The sequence below is a fragment of the Hemitrygon akajei genome, unplaced genomic scaffold (genome assembly GCF_048418815.1).
Source record: "Hemitrygon akajei unplaced genomic scaffold, sHemAka1.3 Scf000075, whole genome shotgun sequence".
In the NCBI taxonomy this organism is placed as follows: domain Eukaryota; kingdom Metazoa; phylum Chordata; class Chondrichthyes; order Myliobatiformes; family Dasyatidae; genus Hemitrygon; species Hemitrygon akajei.
The window spans coordinates 2,198,260-2,218,337 of record NW_027331961.1 but is presented as its reverse complement, the minus strand read 5'-3'; the positions used below and the strand labels follow the sequence as shown (position 1 = coordinate 2,218,337).

General features: G+C 44.7%; 1 protein-coding gene and 1 long non-coding RNA gene across 2 annotated transcripts in view; both read left to right on the top strand.

The window, feature by feature from the left end:
• LOC140722341 (uncharacterized) overlaps positions 1–20,078 on the top strand; it is a 100,072-nt gene that overhangs the window by 24,571 nt on the left and 55,423 nt on the right. The gene's annotated exons all lie outside the window — the stretch shown is intronic.
• LOC140722346 (NACHT, LRR and PYD domains-containing protein 12-like) overlaps positions 1–20,078 on the top strand; it is a 38,256-nt gene that overhangs the window by 5,686 nt on the left and 12,492 nt on the right. Inside the window, exons 4-6 of the mRNA XM_073037111.1 lie at positions 3,830–4,001; positions 4,109–4,174; positions 14,506–16,243. Coding sequence (XP_072893212.1) covers positions 3,830–4,001; positions 4,109–4,174; positions 14,506–16,243 — 1,976 coding nt within the window. The remainder of the gene's footprint in view (positions 1–3,829; positions 4,002–4,108; positions 4,175–14,505; positions 16,244–20,078) is intronic.

Here is a 20,078-nt window from a genome sequence, read left to right as displayed (position 1 = left end):
TGACCCTCCGGATTCTTTCCAAAAAGTTAGTGTCTAATCCAGTTTACTACTTTATCTTGAATGCTAAGCAACTGAATCTTCTAGACCGACCTCCTATACGGGACCTTGTTAAATACCGTGCTGAAGTCCATGTAGACAATATCCACAACCTTGCCTTCATCAACTTTCCTGGTAACTTCCTCGAAAAACTCTGAGATTGAATAGATGTGAAAGATCACGCACAAAGCTGATATCTTATGACCACAAACATCAATAGTTTGATCTAAAAGGGCAGAAGAAAGCACAAAACATAAAATAAATCTGGTGATATCTGATATCTCATGATCCCAAAAAATCAACAGGTTGTCCTGAAAGGGAAGAAGATCAATAGGATTTCCTGAAAGGGAAGGGGCAAACAAAAAAAAACTGCTATCTTGCTGAATATCTGACTAATGAGAGACAGGGACACACCATTTCAGGTCACTCTCCTTGGAGCTCACAAGCAGTGATTGTCTTGTCCTAGATCTGACCTATTCAGCCATGAGTGATATTAGAAAATCAAGTGTGTTACACCCGTGAGTAACTCTGTTCTCGTTGGGATTCATTGGCGCTGTCTGTAATGAATCACACAGGCATTATCCAAAGGCAAGAGGTAATCTGTAAATCTGATGCTGATCTATAAATTCATCATCTGGAGACGTCTGCTTTACTGGTTAAATTTCTTTCACAACTGTAACTCCTCAGACCTGGTAGCAGTGAAACTGAGGGATTATTTTACAGTGCAGTGGGCCATTAGGGAATTATGCTGATTTATTTCATAATTGTTGTCCATTATTCCCTACTGATATCTGTTCCAGAAGATCAATCATTCAAATCCAGGACAGAGAACATAGAACATAGAATAGTACAGCACAGTACAGACCCTTCGGCCCACAATGTTGTGCTTACCCTTAAACGCTGCCTCTCTTATTTCTCAGAGCAAGGTCCTAAGTCCATCCATATTCAGTTACCTTAATTCCATCATAGGTGTATGTTGCTTGAAGACTATTCAATGTTTAATTCATAATTCCTCAGTTAATCAGGAAGCCCATGCCTGCATTCAGGAAGTGATCAGCATTTTACGGTATGAGTGCCAGGCAGTAACCATCTCCATTATAAGATAGCCGCACTGACATTTCTTAATCTTCCTTTATCTTTACACATCATAAGACCATAAGGCATCAGAGCACAATTGGCCATTAGGCCCATCGATTCTGCTCCGCCATTACATCATGGGTGACTTACTATCCCTCTCAACTTTGCTGACCAGACTAGTCAAGAAGATACCAGCCTCTGTTTTAAATATACCCAATGATCTGGTCTCCGCAGCTGTCAGTGCCAATGAATTCTACAGATTCACTGCTCCTCAGCTAAATAATCTCCTCATTTCTGTTCTAAATGGACGTCCCTCTAATCTGAGGCTGTTCCGTCTGGTTCTAGACTCCCCCACTTAGAAACATCATCTCCACGTCCTCTCAATGCCTTTCGATATTCCACAGGTTACAATCAGATTCCCCCTCATCCACACTCCAGCCAGTACAGGTGCATCCAGGATCCATTCCCATCAAAAACTGGTTTAATATCACAGGTTCTGTTCGTTTAGATTCCTCTCTGGATTTTTCACAATGCCATCACATATTTTCTCTGATCAGGGGATCAAAATATGCGAGTGCAGTCTGGCCAGTGCTTGTTCTTCTATTCTGATCCTCTTGAAATGAATGCTGGCATTTGTATTTGCCTTTCCGAACACCGACTCAACCTGCACGAAATCCTGCACCAGGTCTCCAGAGACTCTTTACAACTCCGATTACTGAATTTTCTCCCAGATTCAAAAATATTCTACGTCTTCATTATTTCTGCTAAAGTATATGGCCACGTACCTCACTATACTACATTCCAATTGCCACTGATGTGTCCATTTTTTCATCGGTCTATGTGGGACACCTGGTCAAAGGTTCTCGGGAAGTCCAAGTAAACAACTTGCACTGACTCTCCGTTGTCGACCCAGCATGCTGTTCTCTCAAAAAATTCCAACAGTTCTGTCAGGCAAGATTCCCTCCCATGGATGTTGGCCTTTTTCTTATCATGTGCGTCCAAATACCCCGAAACCTTATCCTCAATAATCGACTGCTGACATCTTCCCAAACGCTGATCAGACTAACTGGACTATAGTTTAAAATGATCAGTCCTCCGGAACCATTCCAAAATCTGGTGATTCTTGAGCGATCATTACTAATGTCTCCACAATCTCTTCAGCCTCCTCTTTCAGAAGCAATCGGGTGAGTTGATCTGGACTCATCTATCTTCAGAACTTTCAGCTTACCAAGCGCCTTCTCCGCAATAATTGCAAATACACTCACTTCTGCCACCGGACATTCTCAAATATCTGGCACGTTCTAGTGTTTTTACAGTGAGGACTGACGCAAAATGCCGACCAATATCTTCCGGCATTTCCTTGTCCCCTGACAGTACCACTCCACTGTCATTTTCCGGTGGCCCAATATCCACTCACCACTCTTTCAATCTTCATATATCAGACGGACGTTTTGGTAAGCTATTTTACATCATTCTCTAGCCTACCTTCATATTTCATATTTTCTCTATTTACGGTTTTTGAATTGCCTTCTGTTGATTTGTAAAAACATCCCAGTCCTCCAGCTTTCTACTATATTTTGTAATACTCTGTGCCCTCTCCTTTGCTTTTGTGCTGCTTTGACTACCTCGTCAGCCACGGATGATCATCCTCCCTTTAGAATAATTCTTCATCCTTGTGATCATTTGTCCTGCACCTTCTGAATTGTTCCGAGAAACTTCAGCCATTCCTGCTCTGCCATTGTGTCATTTTCGAATTTATTATTGCCCAGCTCCTCTCTCATGCCGAGGTAATTCCTTGATTCTACTGTAGCACTGATACCTCTAACTTTACTTTCTCCCTTTCAACCTGCTGGCTGAGTTCTGCTATTTTATGATCACTGCCTCTTAAGGGTTTATTTAGCTGAAGCTCCCTAATCAAATCTGGTTCAATACACAACACAGAATCCAGATCCGCCTTTCCTATAGTGGGCTCAACCATAGGCTTCTCTCAAAAGCCATCTCATAAGCATTCTATGAATTCCCTCACTTGGGATTCAGCACCGACCTGATTTTCCAAAGCTACCTGGATATTGAAACTCCCGTGACAATTTTAGCATTGACCTTTTTCCATGCCTCTCCTCTCCCCCGTTGTAATTTGTAGCCCACATCCTGGCTACTGTTAACATGCCTGTATATAATTTCCATCAGGGTCATTTTACCTACGCAGTTTCTTAACATCCACATTGTCTAATCCGATATCACCTCTTTCTCAGGACTATTCATTTTTAATGACAGCAGCTTCGACCCAACACTTTCACCTACCTGCGTATCCTTTCGATTCAATATTTATCCTTGGATTTAAGCACCCAACTATAAACTTTTGTCAGCCACGATTCAGTGATGCCCGCCATCCATTTGTTTTTGCTCTCTCTTTCCCCTCTCTTCCGTTCTTGTTGTCACATCTTGTTGATGTAATGCTGCACATTGACAGATCAAGGAAATTAATCACATTGCATCTACTGCAGGGTGTCAGGAAATCCTTATTCTTACACACTATTGATTTAGAATTTCCTTCAGTTACTGTTTCTCTGTTAATGACTGAACCCAGAGAGGATGAGGCAGCAGCCCAGTGACTGCATCTGTTCTGAAGCTACTGGGACCATGAACAGATACTTTCCTGTACATTCTCCATGTCTGTCTGTCTGCTCCACAATAAGTCCATTGTTTCCTTTTGTAGAAAGTCACTGAACTGACAGAGAAGGGAAACCGGACAGAGAGTTCCAGACTCTTCCTCAGTTTGGTGAATGGCAAAGGCTCCCAGGCCCGGAGGGCGATGTGGGAATCCTTTGTGACATGGAGGACTGAGTTACCGAAGTTGGACAGAATACTGAGCGAAATACAGGAACTCGGTATGTTAAAACCACGCACTGAACACAAAGGCACATTGAGATAAACATTTTAGTTATTTTAATTATTTTAACTCTGTTTCCATGGATTTTTTTTTATATTTAAATAGGTCCTGATCCACAGAAATACATGAACATCGGCCAAGGTTTATCGGAATTACCCACTCAGCTGATCGGTGAGTGATCAAATGCACAGTTCAAACTACATCTCAAGTGTTAGTCTGTGACTTGGCAAAGCCTGGGAATCAAAATTCGCCATTAGTCATTCGCTGAACTCTGGATTCAAGTAACAATTCAAAGAATCTCTCTTTGCAGCCTGAATATTCTACAATATATCTTTCTATTAATCCAGCTGTTGGTTCTGATGAAGCCTTCACTCCAGGTCCTCACGCTCTGGGAATCCCCGCACACCCCAGGCAGGCTCCTGATACACTGTATGACCCAGTCCAGGTGACTTTTCTATCTTCAGACCTTTCATCTTCCAAGCCCCTTTTCCTTTGTAATAGCACTACACGCAATTCTGTTTGCTGATGATCTTTACCTTTTGGAATTCTGCCAGTGACTTGCACAGAGTTTGTCTGGCATTTCCTTTTCACCCGTTACTGCAACTACAACAGCAGTTTCTAGTGATCCGATATCGACCCTCTCCCTTTTTTCACTCTTTATATATCTGGGAAAGAAAGAAAATATACTTTGGTATCCTTTCTTATATTATTGACCATTTCCTTGCATTTCCTGCACATTCATGTATAACTAGGAGCATCTATAACATAGTTGCCTGCGACATGACCCTGGTCACTAGACTCTAGACACTAGAATACTACAGCACAGTACAGGCTCTTCCGCCCTGGATGTTGTGTCGACCCATGTATTCCTTTAAAAAGTGTACTAAACCCACACTACCCCGTGACCCTCTATTGTTCTTTCATCCATGTGCCTGTCCAAGAGGTTCTTATATACTCTTAATGTTTTAGCCTCCACCACCATCCCTGGCAAGTTGTTCCAGGCACCCACAACCCTTTGTAAAAGACTTACCCCTGATGTCTCCCCTAAACTTCCCTCCCTTAACTTTGTACATATGTCCTCCAGTGTTTGCTATTGGTGCTCTGAGAAACAGGTACTAGCAATCCACCCTATCTATGCCTCTCATAATTTTATAGACCTCTATCAAGTGCCCTCTCATCCTTCCACGCTCCAAAGAGAAAAGTCCCAGCTCTGCTAATCTTGCTTCATATAACTTGTTCTCCAAACCAGGCAACATCCTGGTAAATCTCCTCTGCACCCTCTCCAGAGCTTCCACATCCTTCCTATAATGAGGTGACCAGAATTGAACACAATAATCTAAGTGCGGTCTCACCAGAGATTTGTATATTTGCAACTTCGCCTCTCTACACTTGAACTCAATCCCCCTAATAATGAAGCCTAGCATCCCATAGCCCTTCTTAACTATCCTATCAACCCGTGCAGCGACCTTAAGGGATGTATGGATTTGAACCCCAAGGTCCCTCTGTTCATCCACACTCTTAAGAAATCAATGATTAAACTTGTACTCAGCATTCTGGTTTGTCCTTCCAAAATGCGTCACTTCACACTTATCCGGATTGAACCCCATCTGCCACTTTTGTGCCCAAATCTGCAACCTGTCTATATCCTCTTGTAACTTTCGACAACCTACAGCTCCATCCACAACTCCTCCAATCTTCACGTCATCCACAAATTTACTCACCCATTCCACATCCAGGTCATTTATAAGAATCACAAATAACAGGGGTCCCAGGACAGATCCCTGCGGCACTCCACTAGTCACCGACCTCCAGGCAGAATACTTTCCTTCCACTACTACCCTCTGCTTTCCTCCTGTAAGCCAATTATTTATTCAAACAGCCAAGGTTCCACTTAGCCCGTGCCTCATGGTTTTCTGGATGAGTCTCTCGTGAGGGACCTTGTCAAATGCCTTGCTAAAATCCATGTAGACCACATCTACTACCGTACCTTCATCAATTGCTTTTTGTTACCTCTTCAAAAAAACTCAATTAGCCTCGTGAGGCACAACCTTCCCTTCACAAAGCCATGTTGACTCAGACAGTAAATTCCAGCCACCCAGAACTCTGTTAAAAAACTACCCACAATTGCTGTAAATTTACCCCATCTAACCTTAACCAAATGCCCTCTGGTATTAGACACCAGTCATATGTAAAAAAAAAACAAACAAAATACAGGCTGTCGACCCAAACTCTTATCTCTCAAACTTGTACACCTCAAACAGGACATAGAGGGTAGTAATCTCCAGATTGCTGCCTGTGCCACGTGCCAGTGAGGGTAAGAGTGCGATTCTCTGGCAGATGAACACGTGGCTGAGAAACTGATGTAGGGGGCAGGGTTTCAGATTTCTAGATCATCGGGACCTCTTCAGGGGCAGGTGGGACCTGTACAAGAGAGACGGGTTACACCTGAACTACAAGGGGACCAATATACTTGGAGGGAGGTTTGCTAGTGTTATTGGGGAGGGTTTAAACTAGATGGGAACCAGAGTGCCAGAGTAGATAGTGGAACGGGGATAAAAATAAATGATGTTGGTAGTTCATGCAAAGTCACAAATAGCAAGATTGTGTGTGTTGGTAATAATCTTCTGAGGTGTGTATATTTCAAAGTGTGGAGTATTGTGGGAAAGGCAGACGAGCTGAGGGCCTGGATTGACACATGGAATTATGACATCATAGCCATTACTGAAACTTGGCTACAGGAGGGGCAGGACTGGCAGCTCAGTGTTCCAGGGTTCCGATGTTTCAGACGTGATACAGACAGAGGGATGAAGGGTGGGTGGTGGCTTTGCTCGTCAGGGAAAATATTACAGCAGTGCTTCAGCAGGACAGATTAGATGGCTGTTCTACTGAGGCCATATGGGTGGAGCTGAGAAACAGGAAGGTATGACCACATTAATAGGGTTGTATTATGGACTACCCAATAGTCAGCGAGAATTGGAGGAGCAAATCTGCAGAGAGATAACAAACAACTGCAGGAGACAGAAATTTGTGATTGTAGAGGATTTTAATTTTCCACATATTAATTGGGACTCCCATACTGTTAAACGTCCAGATGGTTTTTAGTTTGTAAAATGTGTTCAGGAAAGTTTTCTAAATCAATGTATAGATGTACCAACTAGATAGAATGCAATATTAGATCTCCTATTAGGAAATGAGTTAGGGCAGGTGACGGATGTCTGTGTAGGAGAACACTTACGTTCCAGTGATCATAACGTCATTAGTTTCAACTTGATCATGGATAAAGATAGATCTGGTCCTTGGGTTGACTTTCTAAACCTGAAAAGGGCCACGTTTGAAGAAATGAGAAGGGATCTATAAATTCGTAGATTGGGACAGGTTGTTCTCTGGCAAGGATGTGATTGGTAAGTGGAAGACCTTCAAAGGAGAAATTTTGAGAGTGCAGAGTTTGTATGTTCCTGTCAGGGTTAAAGGCAAAATGAATAAGAATAAGGAGCCTTGGCTATTGAGAGATATTGGAACTCTGATAAAGAAGAAAAGAGATGTATAACATGTATAGGCAACAGGGAGGAAATAAGATGCTTGAGGAGTATAAAAAGAGTAAGAAAATACTTAAGAAAGAAATCAGGAGGGCTAAAAGAAGACATGAGGTTGCTTTGGCAGTCAGGGTGAATGATAATTTTAAGAACTTCTACAAGTATGTTAAGAGCAAAAGGATAATAACGGATAAAATTGATCCTCTTGATGATCAGAGTGGTCGGCTATGTATGGAACCAAAAGAAATTGGAGAGATATTAAATGGGTATTTTGCATCTGTATTTACTAAGGAAACTAGAATGGAGCCTATGGAAACAAGGCAAACAAGTAGGGAGGTCATGGAACTTATACAGATTGAAGAGGAGGAGGTGCTTGCTGTCTTGAGGCAAATCAGAGAGGTTAAATCCCCAGGACCTGACAGTGTATTCCCTCGGACCTTGAAGGAGACCAATGTTGAAATTGCAGTGGCCCTGGCATAAATATTATGTCGATATCCACGGATCGGTTGCCTGAGGATTGGAGGATAGCTCATGTAGTTCTGTTGTTTAAAAAAGGCTCAAAAAGTAAGCCGTGAAATTATAGGCCGGTAAGTTTGACATCGGTAGTAGATAAATTATTGGAAGGAATACTAAGAGATAGGATCTCCAGGTATTTGGATAGACAGGGACTTATTAGAAAAAGTCAGTATGGCTTTGTGCATGGTAGATCATGTTTAACCAATCTATTAAGAGTTTATCGAGGAAGTTACCAGGAAAGTGGATGAAAGGAAGGCAGTGGATGTTGTGTACATGGCCTTCAGTAAGGCCTTTGGCAAGGTCCCGCATGGGAGGTTGGTTAGGAAGATTCAGTCGCTAGATATACATGGAGAGGCAGTAAATTGGATTAGACATTGGCTCAATGGATGAAGCCAGAGAGTGGTAGTGGAGGATTGCTACTCTGAGTGGAGGCCAGTGACTAGTGATGTGCCACGGGGATCAGTGCTGGGTCCATTGTTATTTGTCATCTTTCTCAATAATCTGGATGAGAATGTGGCAAATTGGATCAGCAAATTTGCTGATGATACAAAGATTGGAGGTGTAGTGGACAGTGAGGAAGGTTTTCAAAGCTTGCAGAGGGATTTGGACCAGTTGGGGGAATGGGCTGAAAAATGGCAGATAGAGTTTAATGCGGACAAGTGTGAGGTATTGCACTTCGGAAGGTCAAACCAAGGTAGAACATACAAGGTAAATGTTAGGACACTGGGGAGGGCAGTAGCACAGAGGGATCTGGGAGTATAGATACATAATTCCCTAAAAGTGGCGTCACAAGTAGATAGGGTCATAAAGAGAGCTTTTGGTACATTGGCCTTTATAAATCAAAGTACTGAGTATAAGAGTTGGAATGTAATGGTGAGGTTGTATAAGACATTGGTGAGACCGAATTTGGAGTATTGTATGCAGTTTTGATCACCTAATTGCAGGAAGCATATTAATAAGGTTGAAAGAATGCAGAGAAGGTTTACAAAGGTGTTGCCGGGACTTGAGAAAAAAAAACATTAGTCATGGGTTAAGGGTGAAGGGGGAAAAGTTTAAAGGGAACATTGGGGAAGGTGCTTCTTCACTTCAGAGAGTGGTGGGAGTGTGGAATGAGCTGCCAGATGAAGTGGTGAATGTGGGCTCACTTTTGACATTTAAGAAAAACTTGGACAGGTACATGGATGAGAGGGGTAGGGAGGGATATGGGCCAGGTGCAGGTCAGTGGGACTAAGCAGAAAAATGGTTCAGCACAGCCAAGAAGGGCCAAAAGGCCTGTTTCTGTGCTGTAATGTTCTATGGTTCTATCTGAGGTGAAAGAGGTGCTGTTGTGCCTTTTTTCACCACACAATTGATGTGTACAGACCACGTGAGGTCCTCAGTGATGGGAATGCCGAGGAACTTAACGCTGTTCACTCTCTCAACCCCAGATCCATTGATGTCAATAGGGGTTAGCCCGTCTACATTCGTCTTGTCTGTGCAACATTGCATCCAGCTCCTTTGTTTTTGCGACATTGAGGGAGAAGTTGTTTTCTTGTCACCACTGTGTCAGGGTGGTGACTTCTTCTGTGTAGGCTGCCTCATTATTATTTGAGATTTGGCCAATAAATATAGTATCCTCAGCAAATTTAATTAACAGATTGGAGCTGTGGGTGGCGACACAGTCATGCGCATACAGAGAGTAAAGGAGGGAGCTTAGGACACAGCCCTGAGGGGCTCCTGTGTTGAGGGTCAGAGGGGTAGAGATGAGGGAGCCCACTCTTACCACTTGCTGGTGATCTGACAGGAAATCCAGGACCCAGCTGCACAAGGCAGGGTGAAGGCCGAGGTCTCTGAGCTTCTTGTCAAGCCTGGAGGGAATGATGGTATTGAATGCTGAACTGTAGTCTAATAACATCATTCTCACATAAGCATCCCTCTTCTCCAGATGTTTAAGGAGGTGTGCAGAGTAGTGGCTATTGTGTCATCTGTTGATCGGTTGTGTCGGTAGGTGAATTGTAGGGGGTCCAGTGTGGGTGGTAACAAGCTGCAGATGCAGTCCTTGACCAGTCTCTCAAAGCATTTGCTTATTATTGAGGTGAGTGCGACAGGACGCCAGATGTTCAGACATGTTGCCTCAGTTGTTTTAGGTACAGGAACAATGGTGGATGATTTGAAGCAGGAGGGAACTCTACATTAGGAGAGGGTGAGATTAAAAATATCCGTAAATACACCTGCCAGTTGTGTCGCGCGCATCCTGAGTACCCGCCCTGGGACGCCGTCCGGTCCCGCAGGCTTGCGACTGTCCACTCGTTGGAAACACCTCCGAACTTCAGCCTCAGAGATGACCAATGTGCAGGTCGCTTTGTGGGCTCTCCTCGGGTCTCAGTGTTGGCGATATCGAACCGAGCGTAAAGAGACTTAGATCCTCTGGGAGACAGGCAGCGATGTTGGCAGCACCACTGCACTTAGCTCTGAAGTCTGCATTGGGGTGCAGAGCTTGCCATAAGCTGTGTGTGTTGTTGGTGGAGAGCTGTGCCTGAATACGATCTCTGTATTGTCGTTTCGCTGCCTGGATGACTGCACAGATCGGAGCTGAATTTCTTGAGCTCCTGCTGATCACCGGCAATGTAAGCAGTCGGTCACATGGCAAGTGCTGTTCACACGGAACTGTTGATACAAATTTTGTGGTTTGGGAAGTCCTGACCGATATCTGAAGGGAATCATCTCCCCTCTGTGACAATAACACACAACTGGGGGATGTTGTTATTACACAGCTGTGATAATAACAGCCGGGAACTCCCTTGGCAGCCGGAAAGGTTTACACAGCAGCACCAGGTACTCCAGATCTGGGGAACAAAAGGGTTTGAGGGCATGGACATTCCGGGGTTTCACCAAGCATTAATGATCATGAAACATACCCTAAATCCTGTTCTCTTCCCAAATATGTGTGTGTGTGTGTGTGTGTGTGTGTGTGTGTGTGTGTGTGTGTGTGTGTGTGTGTGTGTGTGTGTGTGTGTGTGTGTCTGTGAGGGGTGGTGGTGGTACCGGATAACGACACGATTGTTGGTGACGGTTGGGGCCAATTCTGGATCTGTGGACTCGGGAGCAGTTGGGACAGAGGGACAGCTGGGATGCAGGCGCTTGGGTAGTTGGATCCTTCTTGCATCCCCTCTTCTTTTCAGCAGTCGCTCTTCTGGGTTCCTCAGACTTCCTGGCTTTTCCGTGGATCAGCGGCTGCCACTCGTTGACCTCCATATTTACCTGAGAGAGCCTCTGCTTAATTTGGTCCTTGTACCTCCTGCGCGGGGCACCACGATCTCTCTTGCCCTGAGAGAGTTCTCCGTAGAGTACTGCTTTTGGTAACCTGGAGTTATCCATGCGAGACATGTGGCCTGTCAGACGGTGGATCTGGCTGAGCAGCGAAGTGGCTTCAGGGCCTGGAAGTTGAACATATATAGCTGTGCATGTCTGTGTGATTATATGAAATATTAAACTAAATAAGTAGTGCAGAAATAGAAATTTAAAAAGAGATTACTGAAACACTATCGATGGGTTCAATATCCATTCGGAAACTGCATGGTAGAGGAGAAGTTGCTCCTGAATCGTTGAGTGTGCGCCTTACTCCGTTCCTCGTGAACCAGACGGTGATGCAGCCAGTTACAATGCTCTGCAAGTTACATCTGTAGAAATATTCAAGTGATGTTGGAAACTCCTGATGAAATATAGCCACTGTTGTGCCTTCTCTGTAGTTGCATCGATATATTGGGTCCAGGTTACATACTCGGAGATATTGACAGCCAGGAATTTGGAATTGCTCACTCTTTCCACATCAGATCCCTCTGTGAGGACTGGTGTGTCGTGTTCCCTGATCTCGCCTTTTCTGAAATCCACAATTAGCTCTACTGACATAGATGTCGACAAGGAAGCGTCGAGCCCCTGGCTCAGAGTTGGAGACCTCTTCCCAGAAACAGAAGGGATCATTGTAGCAATACAGGACAAGGTTGTTGACACATGTAGTTATCAATAATACAGAATAAATGACTGATAGTTCCAAGACGATATATGCTGAAAATTATAAGAGAAACTACAAACAATCCTACTTTACAAGATCCTGCAGTAGTTCAACTGAATCTCATTACTTGCACAAGCACAATAAAATGGCGGACAACATTCACAAAAACATTGCTTAAACTACAACTGATGAAAAACACCATAATTTACTAAACGTACAAGCCTCTTCCACTTTTAGAGTTAGAGTCCTTCATATCATACTGCGTCCGATCATTATTTCGGATAGGATAATACATGATCTGCGTTCGGATGTAATTTTACAGGATAAACAAGCAAAAGCAACTTTTTAAATATATATAGCTATTCCAAACACACATAACTTACAGAAATGAATTAGTAAAAAACAATACCAGAAATATGTTGAATTGAAAGGGCAAAATGAAAGACTTTGGAACACGAACAGGGTATTATTTATCCCAATCGTAATATCAATAACTGGTATCATCCTAAAGGCTTTACAAAATAGTATTAATAAATTAGGCCCACACGGCGATAATTCTTTGAAAACCCATAACACTATACACCACGAGAATAGTCTGAAATCTCCTATCAACTGAGACATGAGTGTGCTAGGCTATGCCTGTACCTCAAGTTTTACCAGTTTAGGCTAAGATGATGATGATGATGATGATGATGATGATGATAATAATAATGACTTATTTATAAAGCACCTTTCATCCAGACGATGCCGTTCAAACCGCATCACAACGAGATAAAGTGCAAACTAGAAAATGAAAGACAAAATGTGTCAGTCCTAATATACACCTCAGACTTCTGCACAGTACTGTAGTTTAAGGTGTTGATTTCTACAGTTTAGGAACATAGTCACAAAAAAACTCAACGCTGACCTCCCAATGATCCTTTGGCCTTCTACCTTATCGTCTGCCTGCACTGCATTTTCTCGGCAACTGAAACACTGTTTCCCTGAACTATTCTGTTCCATTTTCCCTTGTACAACCTCATTGCACCGATGTGATGTAATGATCTATTTGGATCGCATGCAGAAAAGTTTTCCATTTTACAGTGGGGCTGTCACAATAATAAACCAATTTACCGATTCATTGTCAATAATACAGCGCACCTTGGTTGCTTAAGATTGTTATAACCGGGGGGGGAGGGGGGTGACAGTGCGGATGAGCTGCCACGACCTATTAAATGCTCCCAGTGGCGAGTAGCCTCTGTCCATCTCCTGGCCTTCACGTGCGGTTTAGCCTCTAATCCCGGTATAAGCGTTTCTTCTGACAGGAGAAGGGGCAGAGGTGGGTTACTGGTGCCTTACAACCATTCCTGTCATTCCGATGGGTTATCGATTCGCAACGTCACTGTGATTCTCCCCCAGATGCTGCCCAACTTGAGTATTTCTCGCGTATTCTGCTCCAGTTTTGATGCAAGAGCAGTGGACACCTGTGACTCCCCAGTGTGCAGATTGGCCACAGTGTCCTGCTCTCCATAGTTCCACACCAGATCAACGTTAACATCGTCTGTTAATGAGGCAAACAGTGCCTTAAATATAGTGAAATGTTGTTGTAACGGGAGTGCAGTCAGGACTGCAATAGGATATTCAAGATTCAAAAACTTTATTGTCGTTCCAACCGTACATCAGCTCTGCAGTGTAGAATGAGACAGCGTTTCCCAGGAGCAGTGCAATCATAACATAACAAACGCAACACTAAATAACAAACACAACAATAAGTAATAAAACACAACAGCCACATATCGCTTTTAATCAAGTTGTAAGTGTCCGGTCCAAGTTAGAAGTGTCCAAAGCAGAGTCAGATAGAGCAGCTATTTAGCAGTCTGACTGCCTGTGGGAGGAAGCTGTTTAGTAGCCTTGTGGTTTTAGTTTTGATGCTCCTGTAACGTTTACCTGATGGCAGAAGAACAAACAGTTCATGGAGAGGGTGTGAAGGGTTTTTAATGATATACCGTGTCTTCTGGAGGCATCGACGTTGAAAGAGGTCTTGGAAGAAGGTAGGGAGACCCCAATAACCTTCTCTGCTCCCCTAACCACCCCCTGCAAGGCTTTTTTGTCGGCAGCACTGCAGCTGGAGTACCAGGTTGTGATGCAAAAGGTCAGCACACTCTCAACCACGCCTCTGTAGAATGTAGTTAAGGTGTTAGTGGGGAGTGATGCTTGTTTAAGCTTCCTCAGAAAGTGCAATCAGGGGAATGTTGACCTTTACAAATAACAAGAACCAGAAATTGAGGATTGGACATTTTCAGGGACATCCATTGCTGTTAATTCCGTGTCTGTGAACAGAATTTTACTTTCTGTCCTAATATCCATGGAAGCATTGAATTTATTCATGTAATCTCAAACACTGAATGCTGAAATACCGTTATAAAGTTCTTTGTCAGATGAGCCGTTTAACATTTTGAATATGTTCTCTGTTCCCATGGAAGATGTTCAACAGAAACACAAGGAGACTCTGCGGGCACAAACTGAAACACTGAGAGTGAACACGATCCTGATGACGGAGAAGGTGAAGGTTTTCCAGCTGGCTGATAGATACGCTGAGCTCACGGTCATTTCTACTGTTCGAAATCGGAGACTGGTGGAACATGAGCTGCTGGCAAGAGGCAGAGACCATGAGGATTATCGAGAGAAACAGCTCCGCAGACAGCTGGAAAAAATCCGTACTGATCAGTTATTCCAGAGCAGCTTTTCCCGGAGTAAATCCAAATCTGGGAGTTCAGCAGCAGTGGCCGGAGTCCCGGGGATCGGGAAAACAACGATGGCACAAAAGATTGTTTATGACTGGGCCATGGGGAAAATATACCAACAATTCCAGTTTGTCTTCAGTTTCAAATTCCGAGATTTAAACACCATTAATTGTCGAATAAACCTGAAGGAACTGATTCTGGATCAGTATCCTTACTTTGGGAATATCCTGAGAGAAGTCTGGAAGAACCCAGAGGGTTTACTGTTTATATTCGATGGTTTAGATGAATTCAAACACAAAATCGATTTTGCGGACAGTCGGAGAGATACAAATCCCAAGCACCAGTGCCCAGATCCCGAGTGGTGGTGTGAAGTGTCTGACATTGTGTACAGTTTAATCCAGGGCAAGCTGCTCCCAGGGTGTTCAGTGCTGGTGACCACCCGTCCCACTGCATTACATTTATTGGAAAAGGCAGAGATCGCTGTCTGGGCTGAAATCCTGGGATTTGTTGATGAGGAACGGAAGGAATATTTCATCAGACATTTTGAAGATCAGACGGTGGCCAAAACTGTTTTCAATTATGTGAAGGAGAACGAGATCCTGTACACCATGAGCTACAACCCCTCCTACTGCTGGATCCTCGCTCTGGCACTGGGCCCCTTCTTCACACAAAGAGTCAGGGACCCACAGCGAGCACCCAAGACCATCACCCAACTATATTCCTACTATATTTACAACATCCTGAAAAACCACGGCCGTGAGATTGAGACACCCAGTGATGTGTTACTCAGGGTTGGTCAGATGGCCTTCAGAGGAGTGTCCGAGAAGAAGATTGTGTTTACAGATGGAGATTTGATCAAGTACAATCTGCAGCCTTCCCAGTTCCTGTCCGGGTTCCTGATGGAGCTTTTGGAGAGAGAGGATTCTGCCCAGAGCGTGGTGTACACATTCCCACACCTCACCATCCAAGAGTTTGTAGCTGCAGTCGCACAATTCCTGAATCCACAACCCGGGGATATCCTGAAATTCCTCACTGAAGTTCACAGCACGACAGATGGGCGATTTGAGGTATTTCTCCGTTTTGTTGCTGGTCTCTCCTCCCCAATGACAGCTCGGGGCCTGGTGGAGTTTCTGGGTCCATTTCCTCATGAAACAACCTGCCGGGTGATTGACTGGGTGAAGGAGGAGGTTAAACGTCAGAGTGGAAACAAGAGGAGTGAAGCTGGTAAAAGGGGGCTTCTGAACACATTGCACTACCTGTTTGAGTCTCAGAATCGTGGACTGGCTCAGGCCGCACTGGGATCTGTGAAAACACTTTCATTCCGTGGAATGACACTGACCCCGATTGACTGCGCGGTCCTGTCTCATGTCATCGGACTCTGTGATACAATAAAACACCTCGACCTGGAGGACTGCCACATTCAGTGTGAAGGAATCCAGCGGCTGGGACCCGGGCTGCACAAGTGCCAGGAGTTGAGGTAACTTGATTTATCTCTCACTCTGAACTGTGAAGCTGTTCTATTGTGCCATTTCAATGTAAAGGGATTTGGGTTAAACTGTGATAAATCAGATTGTGATGAACTGTGACAAATGCCCAGGGGATCGGTCAGTAATTCCCCAAGGACGGGAGGGTTCTGTGGTTCCTTGTGAAGGGATGTTGGAGACTTCATCGGATCAGTGAACAACGACCATTGGTTTAATGGTAGTAAATCACAGGAATGACTGTGTTTCCTGCTGCCTGTGACACGTCCATTGACAATGTTCCTTCTCACTGTTACTGACACCCAGACCGACACTGACTGCAGCAGGTGGGTCAGAGATTCACACCCCCTTCCCGGTGAGGGACAAGAGACCGTCAGCAGACTGTCCCAGTGAGAAGGAAAGAAATACCATTGTGAGATTGTGTTCCCCTGCCCTTGATAGTGTGTGACTTTGCTCACTACCAGATACACAGAGAGAGAGGCCGCATCTCCTCTGGGTCTCTGTTCAGACCCAACACACGCGTACAAAAATTTTCTGCATCCTCTCGTCTTGTAGGATTATCGTTTACCTTTGGAATCCTCCTGTGGGACTTTTTATCCCAATCCCCCTTCGATTCTTAGGGATCTCGTCCCCATCCCCATTCCTCCTGTGGGCTCTCTGTTACCCTTTCCTCATCCTCCAGTGGAATGTCTTTTCCCCACCCCCTTCCTGCGGGATCTTTCTTCCCCTTTCCCCTTCCTCCTGTGGGTTCTCTCTTTCCCATTCTCTTTTTTCCCGTGGGATCTCTCTTCCCCATCCCCCATCCGCCTATGTGATCTCTCTTCCCCATCCCCCCTTCCTCCTGTCAGATCTCTTTTTCCCATCCCCCATCCGCCTATGGGATCTCATTTCCACATCCGCCTTCCGCCTGTGGTATCTCACCCCCATCCCCCTCCCTCCTGTGGGATCTCTCCTCCCCATTCCTCTGCCTCCTATCGGATCTCTCTTCCCCATCCCCCTTCCTCCTGTGGAATCTCTCTTCCCCATCCTCCCTTCCTCCTGTCAGATCTCTTTTTCCCATCCCCCATCCGCCTATGGGATCTCATTTCCACATCCGCCGTCCGCCTGTGGGATCTCACCCCCATCCCCCTCCCTCCTGTGGGATCTCATTTCCACATCCGCCTTCCACCTGTGGGATCTCACTTCCCCATCCCCCTCCCTCCTGCTGGATCTCTCCTCCCCATTCCCCTTCCTCCTGTCGGATCTCTCTACACCATCCCCCTTCCTGCTGTGGGATCTCTCTTCCCCATCCCCCTTCTTCCTGTGGGAACTGACCTCCCCATATTCCTTCATTGAATTGTAAAATCATAGAGCACTAAAGCATAGAAAACAAGCCATTCGGCCCTTCTGCTCTGTGCCAAAACTTTATTCCGCTAGTCCCATTGACCTGCACCCAGTCCATAACACTCCAGACCTCTCCCATCCATGCATCTATCAGATTTATTCTTAAAACTTAAGAGTGTGTCCGCATTTTCCACATCAGATGGCAGCTCGTTCCACACTCTCACAACTCTCTGAGTGAGGACGTTCCCCCTAAACCTTTCTCCTTTCACCCTGAAGCAAAGTCCTTTTGTAATGTATCTCTCCTAATCTGTGTGGAAAGAGCCCATTCGCATCTACCCTGTCTATATCCTCGTAAATGTGTAAACTTCTATCAAATCTCCCCTCATTCTTCTGCGCTCCAAGGAATAAAGTCCTAACCTGTTCAATCTTTCCTTGTAACTCAACTCCTGAAGAGCCGGCAACATCCTCGCAGATCTTTTCTGCACACTTTCAGTCTTACTGATATCCGTCCTATAGTTCAGTGACCAGAACTGCACACAATACTCCAAATTTGGCCTCACCAATGTCTTATACAACCTCACCATAACATTCCAACTCCTATACTCAACTTTGATTTATGAATGCCAGGATGCCAAAAGCCTTCTTTACAACCCTGTCTCCCTGTGACGCCACTTTCAGGGAATTATGTATCTGAACTCCCAGATCCCTTTCTTCCTGCGCACTCCTCAGTGCCCTACCATTTACTGTGTATGTCCTACCTTGATTTGTCCTTACAAAATGGAACACCTCACCACTTGTCTGCATTAAATTCCATCTGCCATTTTCTGGCCCATGTTGCCAGTTGTTCCAGATCCCTCTGCAAGCTTTGAAAGCCTTCCTCGCTGTCCACAACGCCTCCAATCTTAGTGTCATCAGCAAACTTGCTGATCCAATTTATCACACTATCATCTAGATCATTGATATAGACATCAAACAACAATGGTCCCAGCACAGATCCTTGAGACACACCACTAGTCACAGGCCTCCAGTCTGAGAAGCAATGATCCACTACCACTCTCTGCCTTCTCACACACAGCCAATTTCGAATCCAATCTACAACCTCTCCATGGATACCTACTGTCCAAACCTTCTGAACTAACCTCTCAAGTGGGACCTTGTTAAAAGCCTTACTAAAGTTCATGTAGACAACATCCAAAGCCTTTTCTTCATGTGCATTCTTGGTAACCTCCTCGAAAAACACTACAGGATTCATTAAACACGATCTGCCATGAACAAAGCCATGCTGACTATCTTTAATCAGCCCTTGGTTGTCCAAATCCTTGTATATCCGATCTCTCAGAACACCTTCCAATAATTTGCCTAATACCGATGTCAGGCTCACTGGCCTGTAATTACCTGGTGCACTTTTGGAGCCTTTTTCAAACAACGGAACAACATGAGCTACCCTCCAATCCTCCGGCACCACAATTGTGGCGAAGGACATTTTAAATATTTCTGCCAGGACCCCTGCAATTTCTACACTAGTCTTTCTCAAGGTCCGAGAAAATATCATGTCAGGCCTGGGGGATTTATTTACATTTATTTGCTGTAAGGCAGTAAGAACCTCCTCCTCTTTAATCTCTATATGTTCCATAAAACATAGAATAGTACAGCACATTACAGGCCCTTCGGCCCACAATGTTGTGCCGACCCTCAAACCCTGCCTGCCATTAAACCCCTCCACCTTAAATTCCTCCATATGCCTGTGTAGTAGTCTCTTAAACTTCACTCGTGTATCTGCCTCCACCAGTGACTCAAGCAGTGCATTCCACGCACGAGCCACTCTCTGAGTGAAAAACCTTCCTCTAATATCCCCCTTGAACTTCTCTCCCCTTACCTTAAAGCCATGTCCTCTTGTACTGAGCAGTGGTGCCCTGGGGAAGAGGCGCTGGCTGTCCACTCTGTCTATTCCTCTTAATATCTTATACTCACCTATCATGTCTCCTCTCATTCTCCTCTCCAAAGAGTAAAGCCCTAGCTCCCTTCATCTCTGATCATAATCCCTACTCTCTAAACCATGCAGAATCCTGGTAAATCTCCTCTGTACCCTTTCCAATGCTTCCACATCCTTCCTATAGTGAGGTGACCAGAACTGGACGCAGTACTCCAAGTGTGGCCTAACTAGAGTTTTATAGAGCTGCATCATTACATCGCGTCTCTTAAACACTATCCATTGACTTATGAAAGCTAACACCCCATAAACTTTCTTAACTACCCTTTCTACCTGCGAGGCAACTTTCAGGGATCTGTGGACATGTATCCCCTTATCTCTCAGCTCCTCCACACTACCAATGATCCTGCCGTTTACTTTGTACTCTGCCTTGGAGTTTGTCCTTCCGAAGTGTACCACTTCACACTTCTCCGGGTTGAACTCCATCTGCCACTTCTCAGCCCACTTCTGCATCCCATCAATGTCTCTCTGCAATCTTTGACAATCCTCTACACTATCTACAACACCACCAAACTTTG